The 13,099-nt window shown below is 36.2% G+C and overlaps 1 protein-coding gene across 5 annotated transcripts in view; it reads right to left on the reverse strand.

Moving 5' to 3' along the window:
* The window catches only part of PIK3CB (phosphatidylinositol-4,5-bisphosphate 3-kinase catalytic subunit beta), a 76,265-nt gene that overhangs the window by 9,755 nt on the left and 53,411 nt on the right, over positions 1-13,099 (reverse strand). For all 5 annotated transcript variants that reach the window (XM_039344667.1, XM_039344665.1, XM_039344666.1 and 2 more), the window contains 6 exons: positions 12,029-12,150; positions 8,050-8,193; positions 5,356-5,455; positions 4,925-5,103; positions 3,546-3,655; positions 2,479-2,557 (listed from right to left, as the gene is read on the reverse strand). In XM_039344667.1, coding sequence (XP_039200601.1) covers positions 2,479-2,557; positions 3,546-3,655; positions 4,925-5,103; positions 5,356-5,455; positions 8,050-8,193; positions 12,029-12,150 — 734 coding nt within the window. The remainder of the gene's footprint in view (positions 1-2,478; positions 2,558-3,545; positions 3,656-4,924; positions 5,104-5,355; positions 5,456-8,049; positions 8,194-12,028; positions 12,151-13,099) is intronic.

The raw sequence follows: 13,099 nt of genomic DNA on the forward strand, positions 1-13,099 counted from the left end.
TTCAAGTGTTGCGCAACTGCCCATTTAAACAAGGACTAAGTAAATACATTAAGCATTAACAAAGAAAAAAATATAATCTTATGAAGTTGTTACTGCTGTTGTTAATTCTGCCTTTCTTATATATGAACCTCAAGGTGGTGAACATCCCTAATACCTCCTCCTATTTTCTTCACAACAACTACCCCGTGAAAGCTGAGTTGGGCTGAGAGAGAATAAGGGGTCCAAGTAGAAAAACACAGGCTGCAGGGAAAGCACAGGAGTTCCTTAGAGAGTAGCATTTAGAAATCAAACTGGGTAACAACACGAGCACGAGTCAGTATAGTCATGCTGAAGGATATATGAATAACGCAATTAGTACCATTTTTATATCACTAGTAAAGGCATCAATAAATAGGCCTTTTATTCTTTTTCCTTGCTAATGGTTAATTAATTCAGTCTTATTTATTTATTTATTTATTTATTTACTGACTGGCAACTTGGAAACTGAGGTATAAAGAGCTTCATCATATTCCCACCACCAAAATGGCATCACAAAATATCAATTATTCTGTTGCCATTTTTGGTATTCCAACAGGAATTAGTATGATGCTCATAGAAAAATGACTTTATTTTAAGCAGGGATTTGAAAAGTTATAGAGGGAGACTGGGATTGCTAATTATACTCACGACCTTCCACATTTCTGGGATTTAATAATAAGGTGGGAGACAGTAACGAATTCTTTCAGGAAATCCACGTGCAATATTAAGTATCTCATGTTTCATGCTGTACATCAAATATTATAGTATTAATACATTTCAACAGATTTGCTTAAATTTTACTATAGGCATTTAAGTCTGGCCTTCGCCAACATAAATGAGGGACAATCAATCAGAATAGAGCTGGAAGGGATTTGGGAAGTTTTCTAGTCTAGCGGGCCTCAGCCTTTTGGGGGCACCAGGGACCGGTTCTGTGGAGAAAGTTTCTTCTGCAGACCAGAGGGGGTGTGACTTCATGTGCTGCCTGCATCTCGCGAATGGGACTTTGCTTGTTTGTGTGGCTGGGTTTCTGACATGCCAAGGGCCGGTGCCTTTCCACAGACTGGGGTTGGGGACCCGTTTCAGACAAGTGACTATCCAATCTCTTCTTAAAAACCTCCAGTGATGAAGAGGTAAAGAAAATAACTAAGGCACCTTCTAGCAATATACATCCATAGAAACCAGAGCTATTCCATGATAAAAGCTTGTACATGGAAAAACTAGAAATAAATAACCTTTCTCTTGATTGCATCTTTAAGATGTGTAGGGAGTTACCATAATAGAACATTATATCTTTGACTAGGGGAAGATTAGCTTAATATTTCCTTTATCCTATCTTTCTCCATGACTACCTTAAAGTCACTAAAAGTCAGATTATTTCACTGGTGTCTGAATGCACTTCATATTGGAATAAAAGAACAAGTTAATACTGTACTGAAAATGTAAGTCAGACTTCCCCAACTGAGCACCTTGTACTAGATCAAACATCTAATATCTAAAATGTTTGATAAATTGTTACTGTGATGATTTGTGGTCAAGACCCAAGTTAGGAAGTTTTGTCATTGAAGACAGAATGAAATTAGAGTAATGACCTTTTATTCCTAATTAGCAGCACACAATCACCAAACCTTATTTGTTCAGATGACTGTAGAGAATAATAACAACAGAGATTTTTCTATTTAATTCTATAATGAAAAAAATAATGTACATATCCAGTTAGGAAAATAAACTGAAATTCTTACATTTAAAATATTTTAATATCAAATTTATCAAGAATATCAATATTCTTGCATGTTGCAAATTAAAGCTGGGGGACCTTTAGGTAGTTTTCAAGTAACAGCAAAAATAAAAAATATATAAAAAAAGAAACAGAGTTAGAAGCGACTTTGGAAGTCTTCTAGTCCAACCCTCAGACTGGAAAATAAATAAATAAATAGCTCAAGAATACATGCTGGGCTAAAAAAAGAGAACAGTATACTATGGTAGATAATGAAATATCCTTGTAGCTGACATTTTATTAAAAACCAAAGTATCTTGGTTAATGACTTCTTTTTATTATCCTCTATAGCAGAGGTCTCCAACCTTGGCAACTTTAAGACCTGTGGAATTCAACTCCCAGAATTCCTCAGCCAGCTTTGAAGTCCACAGGTCTAAAGTTGCCAAGGTTGAGGACCCCTGCTCTATAGGGCAGCAAATAATTGAGGATGCAACATTTTTGGTATTGTTGAAAATCCTTATTTATCAAATTAAACTAGCACACTTACATAGGATTTGTTCTTTAAAAATGATAATATATGCTTCTATTGTAAGTATAAGCAAGTATTTTTTAGAAATTAACTGAAGTTGTGCAGATAACTTTGAATCATTTTGTATGTCTTCAAATAAATACTATTTAAAGATAATAGTAACAGTAACAATCTAAACAACACTAGAAGAAAATCCACTAACTAAAAGCCCTCTTACCGAAGGTCTAGCCCAGCTTCTTTCCAAAGTAAATCCATTAAACGTAACATCTGAAGAGTCAACATGTCTTGTCGTAGATCTGTAACAAAAATTGATAGATAAGATTGTATAAAATAATTGAAAAATGTGCAATATTAGATAGTCCTTGACTTACAAAAGTTTGTTTAGTGACCATTCAAAGTTACAACTGCACTTAAAAAAGTGACATGCAATAGTGGCGAGTATCTGTAGCTTGAATGTAGAAGATTCCTTCTCTGAGCTTGTGGATTGGTTTCTGAACATTTCACTACAAGGCTAGGTAACATCTTCAGCGGAGTTTAGGGGATGTCAATGTCAGTATTCTTCTGTTTAGAAGGGCTTCAGGTGTGGGTGTGTCAAGTGAAGTCTTGTGATGGGTCAGGTGTGAGTTATCAGTGATACTTGTGATGGGTCTTGTAACGGGGAAGTTACATCAGGTCAGCGTCATTGGGAAGTGAACTGTTGGTGGTGGGAGCCTGCGTGGGTTGGTTGAGGGTTGGTGCTATCTCTGGTTGGCTATATAGTTGATTTAGATTCTGAGAGGTTTGTAGGCTGGTTGTATGTTGCCTATGACTGTTTTGCACACTCACGACTTATAGGATCCCCTTGGTCCCATAATTAAAATCCGGACGCTTAGCAACAGATCATATTTATGACGGTTGCAGTGTCCAAGAATCATCTGATCACCTTTTGCAACCTTCTGGCAAGTAAAGTCAATGGGAAAGCGAGATTCACTTAATAGCCATGTTACTAACTTAACAACCACAGTGATTCATTTAACAAATATGGAAGAAAGATTGCAAAATGGGCAAAATTCACTTAACAACTATCTCTCTCAACAACAGAGATTTTGGGCTCAATTATGGTCATAAGTTGAGGACTTATGTACATAGAAACTTTTCAAACATCTATAAAGCATATTTGGATTTGTAAAAAAATATTTCTCAGACTGAATTTCAATATAAATTGCCTGAAATAATGGCAATATTCCACCACACCTCTAACATTAAAATGCCAACAACAGAAAATGAAATTTTATGTGTACTTACCATCTCCATTTTTAAAAATGATTCCCACCAAGTCACCACCGAACGCTTTGTTACTGTATACTATCCATAAAGGCTTCATTTTTGAGTCCATATATTTACATTTCTCTATACTAGAACAAAGGTAATAACATTTTTGGTGAGTTCAGTTAAAAGTTTAATGAGCCACAAAAATGCATTGGGAAGGAATAAGTCTGATGGAAGATTATTCCATAATGGAATTTTAGAAACTGGTCAAATGCTTTTCAAAACTTTAATTTTGTTGCTTCAATATCAGTTAACACTTGCAAATTGGCACATTTCTTAAATAATTCTTGGATCCCTATCTAGTGGCCACTAATACAACACCTGAACTAGAGATGCATATTTACTTTGAAAATCTCTCTCTTTCTCCCAAATTTTACTGGGTTTTGTGTTTAAAAAGTTGTCACATAAGCTATTATTGTGCATATTTTGATAACACAATTAGTGATAACATTCTTAACTTAAGCCATTATTATTGGAAATGCTAAACATTTAACAGTTTAAAGATTAATCCAATCTTCACTCCAAGAACTGGCATCTTAACCTTAGGATAACAGAGATTTGCTTACATGGCTAAGAGGGAGAAAAAGAATGTCAGCCACATGTAGAAATGCTGCCTTATGCATGGTCATGTCTACTGAGCAATAAAAAGCAGAGAGGTTAAAGAATTGGAGCCTTCTGCTTTTTTTTTTAAATTTCTTTTTTTTTAATTTTTATTATTTTATTTTCATTACAATCATAAGAAAAAAAATTCAGATACATAAGAAGTTAAAATACAACACACAAATTCCGACATTGCTCACCCATTTCCCCCAGACCGCATCCCCCTCTCATCTCTTCACTTCCCCCTTCCTTCTACCTCCTCCTCTCCTCCCCTCCCTCTCTCCTCCATCTTTCTACTTACTTATCCCTCTCCTCTTCTTCTCAATCGGATGCGGTCTGAGGGAAAATGCCCGAGCAATCCTCTATCACCAAAATCTGAACTATTGAACATACTACCCATACTCTCCCCTCCCCCCTCCCCCTTTTCCCCCCGACTTCCCAGAGCTCAGTACAGGGTTACAAAAAGAAGAAGAAGAAGAAAAGAAAACTAAACATAGTCAAGTTAAATTTACTACTTATACAATAACCGGAATCCTAATAACCCTTAACTCTCTGCAAACTTGAATTCATAATTTAATACAAATCCATTATTCATAAAATAAATGAAACTTTGTTGTTCCATACTTCTTTGAATATATTCTATCCATCTTCTCCATACAGAAACATATCTCTTTTGTGAATGGTCCTTCTGCTTTTTTTTTATACTACCACTTATAGTACAGGGTATATGGAGGAATGAAAGCAGGTCATCTTACCAAAGTTCTGAAAGTAAAACAGATGGATTCAGAGGGGACTGGAGATGGGAAAGAGCCTCTCTGTATGCTCTTTGTTTTAAACAGGTATGCATTGCATCCTTCCCTTTGGCTTTACTTTGCTTCATGGCATTCAGCTTGATTAAGCTATTCAAAGTCTTCATCTTATTCAGTGCTTCAACCTGGAATAGATATTTGAAATTGAAAAAAAACCAAACCTCTAAAAGTATTATTTTGCCAGTTTCCCAATGAATATTGTGAACAGCATTTCACAACTGATTAAGCAACAATTACTGGTTATTTCTACTGTCGGTAATAAGACTACTGTGGCTTTGTTAGGTTCCTTTTCAAAAAGGCCTGGCCTATAAAAGCATCTTACATCATGTTGTCTTCGTGCAAATAAACTCAGGGGAAGGATTTAAAATAAGTAGTACCTGTTTGGAAAGAACTTTCATGTGAGTGATGCTTCCACGACAATAAGCTTCCAATATCACGCCAAACTGCAAAGAGACTGCAGATATATGCATTTCTGATCTACAAGACATATATGTATAAATGTATAACCATGTATTTTAAAGTCATACTTATATATGCAGAAGGTAGATGGTTAAATGTGCAGCCCTTAAAACCCCAATTATGTTATCATTGCTCTACAACAGTTGCCAAGCCAAGTACATCCTTGCACATGGAAAGTATATACTAAGTAAAATACTCAATCTTTTTGCAGCAGAAGTCAATCTAATCCCCCAAGTTAAATCCTCTGTCTTTTAAATTCCCCATCTTCTAAAAAGGAACATACATAGAGAAGAGTCAAAATTTCTTGTTGCAAAATTCAGGAAACAATGTGAGAAAAGAAATTTGGTCTTATGTGCAAGTTTCTGATGTTCTTAAAGGTTAAACAAAAGGTCAGCTTGAGGAGAGCTCTGCCAAAATCAGAAGATGGCCATTAGAAGAACCTCTTCTTGAGTATTCCATTTCAAGAGAGGTCTGAACCTATTGATTACAGCAGCTTTTTGAATGATAAGCATTTTATGAATTGGGCTTCAGATACTATAATCTCACTACACATGGCTGATTTACAGGAGTGAAAGTCCAACATAACTTCAGAGCTCCAGACTATGGAAGTATCAAAAGGAGTGGAAACATGACTTTTGAAACTGCAGCTTTAGAAATCAAAAGGTAATGGAGAAGAAGGCATTTTGAAGGCACCAATTTGCTGCAGTTTAAAAGCCTGATTATTGCTGTTTTGACTCATTAATTGTGGGCAGGAATATTTGAAGAACAATCTGGAGGATCCTTCAGCTGGATCAATGGTTTTTCAGATGTTGATTCAATGGATGGATCTAAAGATTAACAAATAAGGCCTTAGGACAGGGGTGTCAAACTGCCGGCCCGCAGGCCAGTTGCATCGTACAGAGACCACACCCATCCCAGCTCCAGCAATACAAAAAAAGTCACAATACATCACGACATGTCATGTGATGCGGCGAGTTTGACACCTGTCCCTTAGGATGTAAAACAATCTTGTATGATTGTGTTTTTTATGAGGAACAAAGAATCCTCTGATACATTCTATCACAAATGTATAAAATAAGTAAATCCAAGACTGGTCCTCACTTCAAGTAGTAAATAAAAAGTTCACCTAATTCCAAGACGTAAGCAAAGCTTTTCCCAAGTTAATTTGCTGCTTTTGAAGAACAGAACTGAGTCAACTTTAAAAGGGACAAGGAAGATATATAATATCTTTAATGAAATACTTGATAAATTACAAAGAAACTGCGTAAAGAAATGATGTGGTTCTGCTTCTAAACATATACTTGGGAAAAAAATAAATATATGGAAAAACCATACAGATAGAACTTGATTATTATCAAAGTAACATTTATGCAATCTTATATATAATGCAATATACTTGCAGACTAAACCCTTACTATTCTCACTGTAGTCTGTCACAGCAGCTTCCCCTTCATGGGCACCATCTCTCACAAGCTTTATAAACTCCCTTGATGAATTCATTGTGGGATGTAAGATATGAAAAGAGTAAAATTAGTTTGATAAGCTCCAAAGGAGCTCAGTTTGTACCTGCAGTGTCTAAACTCTTCTTGGCTGAGATTCATATTCAACTCCTTTTTAGAGTTTAGTTGAGTCTCTAAAACCCATTCCCTTCCCCTTGATACAAAGCCAATTTTAAAGTTCCATTTTCCAATTTTCCTACTATATTCCTAATGCAATGCTGCACCGTGAAGCCAGTTACTTAAAAATTGAAATATATACTTGGATTCATACATTTTCTTACTGACTTAAGCTAGTTTTTCTTCCAGCCATTCTGTCTTCGCTAATCTTGGCTATCCACTTCAATTTTCATGAGCCACAATTACCCAGATGGGCTATGAATGCACGTTCACCAACCTTAGGCAATATGCCAAGGACATAAAGATACAAAAAGACTTATCAGTTTTGCCTAGAAATATGTTTTTGATTTGCTCTATTTATCCAGCATGCTAGACATTTAGGTTAACAGTCCTACAGTGTCTCTATTCAAACGAGATCATATTGAAACACTGGATCATACTGTACTACCTGCTTTATGCTGACGCTCAGCAAGAATTGTTATCATTTATGGTCAAGCACTTTCACTCCCTTTATCTCCAGCTGTTATGAGATCAATGTCACAAAAAAATTGCTTTACAGAATACAGAAATCTTCCTTTAAGCAACTCTTAGCTATTTCTTCCCAAGTTTGGTTGATCATTCAATTATAGTTGGTTTATCCAGCTGACTATGTTTATGCATTTATGTTTAAATGCATTTTATTGATTCTTATTTATATGCTTGTATTCAAGAATTGTATATTGTATATCTATTTGGAATTCACTTATTTACCATAGACGTATTACTGGTTTACTAAAAATAAACCATTTTCTCTGTTTGAAAAGAAATCACAATGAAAACATTTTTTAATTGTCATCTACCTTTAACCAATTCAATTTAATTGGATATTGAAAACATAAATTATACACATATGATATAAAAGAGAATAATGAAATATAACACTCAGAATGAACAGAAACTGCCCTCCATACTTATTTGCTACAGGCGTTTTGTATAACAAGTCATTCTCAGTCTTACCTCAAATGCCAAAACAACATTTGTCCTATCCTTCTATTTGCCAGGGCTTTCTCTAATAGGAATCTGGAGAGGGCACAGTCAAGAAAAGCTTCATATTTCAGGACTTGCACAAGCTGCAGGAGATACTGAGCAAGTTCTTCATCACTAAAAATAGGTTTAAAAAAGTAGATAAACTAATAGAATTCTGGATAAATGCATTCTCAATTTTATACCATTTCTACATTGTCTTCTATAAAATGTTCCCAATACAGAATATAATAAACTAAATTAAAATCAATAATAAATCAGTATGTATTTATATATTTACTGATTTGTAAGATGTATTCAACTGCCTAAAACCAAAAGAATATAGGTACCTTTTTAAAAATTAAATGTTAAAATAAGATAAAAATCTAAAACTTAAATTAAGAACAAAACACAAAACTAAACATTTTGAAAATTAAGAAGTGGTCAAAAGACAGGTCAAAAAGTGCCATGTTTTTGTCAATTTCCCTAATGCCATGGTTGTGAGAGCCATTCATGCTTCAGAGGGCAAACTATCCTAGAGGAGGTGGCCTATTACAGAAAATAGTTGCTGTTGGGTTCTCTTATGCTGCTGTACATCTTCTGATAGAGGGGATTCCTCAGCAAGGACTGCATAATTGTCTAGGTAGAATAGATGGGAAGTGTTGTAGAAGGGCAATCTTTAAAGTATATAGTAGAAGATGAAATAAAGCAGGAGAAACATGAAATAATGAAAGGAATGGTAAAAGGTCAGGCTGAAGCGACTGAATACAACTTCTCCCTAATCTCCTTTTTCAAAAGCTGAATGACCATGGGCAGGACCTCCCAGTCCAAGATACACGATATATAAAGTGGATCTGGATATATATAACTGGCTCCTTAGCCAGTTATTATCTCCTTACTGAGCATAGCTGATGCAAATTCAAGAAGATCTTGAATTTGAATCTTGAATCTCTGATTGGGGGAGTGCTACTCTACAGATCCAGGGACACAAAAACCTACAGCCAATCCTTCTGGTTAGGGTTAAGTCATTAGATGTCTCTTACATGCAGTGGTGGCATTCTTTGGCAGAACCAGTAGTTAATTTTTTGTTGCCCAGGCCCAGAATGGACATCTAGAAGTGACATCCACACAGAGAACCGGTTGTTCACATATCTGAATCCCACCACTGCTTACATGGTTTCATCTCTTGGATTCTACAGGATCCATGAACACAGAATCCACACAGGAATATGTTCATTCCAAACTGCAATCAGGCTCTCAGCTGAACTGTGCACCAGAGCATCAGAAATAACCCCTCTAAAATTCCATCGAATCAATCAGGTACCTGGGGGTAAGCCACTCAAACAGAACTTTTCTCCCTGAATGGGTGTGGAAAGTGTCCCCAATATTTTCTTCAGGTGGGTCTCTTATAAGGGTGGCGTTGCCCCCAAAGGAACAAAATGACAAGGTTGGACACTCCTGGTATAGGGTTTCCTACTCCAATGTCCCTTCCAACTCTGCTATTCTGTATTTTGTATTCTGTCCTTGTGGATCTATGGCTGTTGCCAGAAGGCTATAAAATCTAGGAGTTTTTCAATTGATCCTCTACTCAGACATATCAAACTCGCAGCGTCACGTAACGTATCGGAGCTTTTTCCCCATTGCCAGCAATGGGGTGGGCACGGTTTCCCGCTGACGCATCCAGCCCGCAGGCCGGCAGTTTGACACCCCTGCTCTAGCAGTACTCAAATCTAAAACAAGGAGTTATTCATGCCCTTATCATGTACCTTCACTGACTGAACTACCGCAATGTGTTCCATGTGAAGTGGCTTTAATTAGTCTAGAATGCAGTGCCATGCTCAACATGAACACCTGTGACTCGACTCTGCAGTGACTTCCTATTGTGTGTACAATTCAATATGCTGATTTCAACACCAAGCTATCTCCAGGACTATCTGCTCCATTCAGTTTTGATCTGTCCAATACAAACCTCCTGGAAGAATCTATTAGTAGCCTTCTATTTATGTAACGTGGGGGGAGGGGTACAAAAGAATGCCTCCAATCTCCAGTCTTTGTAGGGGGTCCAAAAGAATACCATACAAATATATTTATTTAAACACTTTACAGCAGTGATTTTGGGAAGTTCACAAAAATTAAAAACCACCATAATAATACAAATTCATGATGCCTCTGTTAAACAATAACCACTAAAACAAAACCACACCACCAACAGAGCTTACCTAATTGCTTAACCCAAAAGCCTGGAGAACAGCCAGGTCTTCAGAGGATAACAGGACTAACAAAGAGATCTGGTAAAACAATTCTGTTGCATATCATTCACAAGAACAACCAATTTTTGCCCCATGCTCTGGCCTGATTCCATTAAAAAAGATAATCTGTCTCGTCCAAGATCCTCTGTAGTTGAAAACTAATCACCTTATTAACAATCTTACCAAGAAATGGCAAGTTGGAGACTTGCTGATAATTTTCTGAGATGTTCAGACCAAAGGATTGCTTTTTGAGGAGGAGATACACTATCATCTCCTTCAAGGCAGGCAACGGAACCCCTCTGTCAAAGATGCCCACACCATCTACTGAGCTCATATCTTTGTGCCCTGCCTGGATGCATAAGGAAAAGGTTATAATTTACAGGTGTCTGGGCTCATCCCTAAAGATACTGTCAACTTCCTCAAGTGTCATAGGCTATCTACATCTTTATCTCTTTAGCATTAGTTACATGAATTTTGGCTAAAAGATCAATAGGAAAGTTCAAACATTCCACCTTCCAATTTTCTTGATTAGAGGTAAGAAAATAATGCATCTGTTTTAATTTCAAATGAAATTACAAATAAAGATTTTAATTTGAAGTGGAAATTATAAAGTTTATATCAACAGAGAAAATATATTTTGTCCATTCATATGTAAAAAGAATTACTATATGCACTGAAGTAAAAGATCACTAAACTCAGTCATCCAATATGGCTGCCGACATTTTCCTCAAGACACCCTCTAGAGCACAATAACAATGTGATTAGTACACTATATAATGCCACAACGTTAGAGAGGGTACTGGTAACTATGGCTTTTCTGCCTTCAGCACTTATTACTCTCGTCAACTGAGATTATTTAAACATTTTTTCTGTTTTATATATTGCTTAGCAAGGAAGATGCCTGCAAAAATTGACATTCTGTATAACATGCTGAATGCAAATCCTCTCCTGAATGATATCTGCACACACAAAACAGAAAAAGTAATGAAATAATTTACAATATGCCAAATGCTCAGTAGAAACAATCCTCTGGAATTACTATATACTATATCAAACTTAGACAAGTTTTATAGAAAAAAACACCTTGTTTACATTTTGAGGATATCAAAATATTCTGTTAACAATTTAGCCTTGGAAATAAAGAAGAAATGCTATTAATCTTATACAGCACTGTACAGAAAAGTCAAGGCCACAAAATCCAACAACATCCAGAACTGATAATAGTTAAGATTTTTCTGAAAAGAATCTTGATTGAATACATAAATCTATGCTTTAACTAAAATTAAACAAATAAACAGATTCTTGGAAAACCTATTATATAAACACACATACCAAATCTGTTGCACATCTGCTCAAGTGTAAATTCCTGTATGTTTCACATGACATAATCCTAAATTTGCAACGATTCACTTCCATAGGACATTAGTTGGATGCTTTCTAAATTGGCATTTTGAAAACATCTGTGTCTTTCCAATGCTATAGCATTTGCCCCAGTGAGAAAAGGGAGACTTATCCTCTCTTGACTAGATACCACTTCCCAAAGGAGGACCACCCAGCCTGATCTTACTGATATCATCAGTAAACTGGGATTTTAGCCTGGCCCACAGCTGGAATTGTTTCCTGAGTTAGAGAATTTATTTCACTCAGGGTAAAAGTCACAGGATTTTCTTGTTGAGATACAACTAGTGAGACAATTACTAGGATAAAGTAACCGTACTACTTACCTCATTTGTCGTAAACAGCCCACAGCATATTCTCTTACATATTGATCAGGATAATTGAAATCTAATAATTCTAATGCTTCTCTAGGTGGCAGTTTTGACCATATCTGAAGAAGAGCCTGAAGCTGTTCAGAAAATAAACATAATATATGCAGAATTCAATAACTAAAATATTTATGAACAGAATTCATTCAAGAATAGAGTTGGACTACTGGACCCAAGTTTCTGCATCTTAGCCATTGAATGACTTTGGACAGAGAGAGAGAAAAGGAATTGGTTCAATCTACTTCATGAGGTTTTTTGGGGGGATAAAATAAAATGAAATCCCATTTGAGTTGCTTTGAATTCTTGGAGGAGAGGCAGAATATAAATATAAAAAACAAGATTTAGTCAGTTAATAAATAAGTATTGCCTCTTCACACACACAAAAGGAAACATATTCAACAGAGATATAATACATACAGTGTGAGAGAAAAGTATTTTATCCCCTGCTGATTTTTGCCCACTGACAAAGAAATGATCAGTCTATAATTGTAATGGTAGATTTATTTTAACAGTGAGAGGCAGAATAACAACAAAAAAATCCAGAAATCGCATTTCAAAAAAGATATAAATTGATTTGCATTTTAATGAGTGAAATAAGTATTTGATCCCCTATCAATCAGCAAGATTTATGGCTTCCAGGTGTCTTTTATACAGGTAATGAGCTGAGATTAGGAGCACTCTGTTAAAGGGAGTGCTCCTAATCTCAGCTTGTTACCTGTATAAAAGACACCTGTCCACAGAAGCAATCAATCAATCAGATTCCAAACTCTTCACCATGGCCAAGACCAAAGAGCTGTCCAGGTATGTCAGGGAGAAGACTGTAGACCTACACAAGGCTGAAATGGGCTACAAGACTATCGCCTAGACCATGGTGCTGAACCTATGGCACGCGTGCCACAGGTGGCACACAGAGCCCTCTCTGTGGGCACACGTGCCGTCGCCCCAGTCCTAGGCCTTCAGCTGAGTTTTATAAAACCTTTTCGCTTTAGATCTCTGCCACTGTATGCAAAAAAAAAGGTCCAATCAATC

Source organism: Crotalus tigris, unplaced genomic scaffold (genome assembly GCF_016545835.1).
Source record: "Crotalus tigris isolate CLP2741 ecotype Arizona unplaced genomic scaffold, ASM1654583v1 scf7180000017933.3771270, whole genome shotgun sequence".
In the NCBI taxonomy this organism is placed as follows: Eukaryota; Metazoa; Chordata; class Lepidosauria; order Squamata; family Viperidae; genus Crotalus; species Crotalus tigris.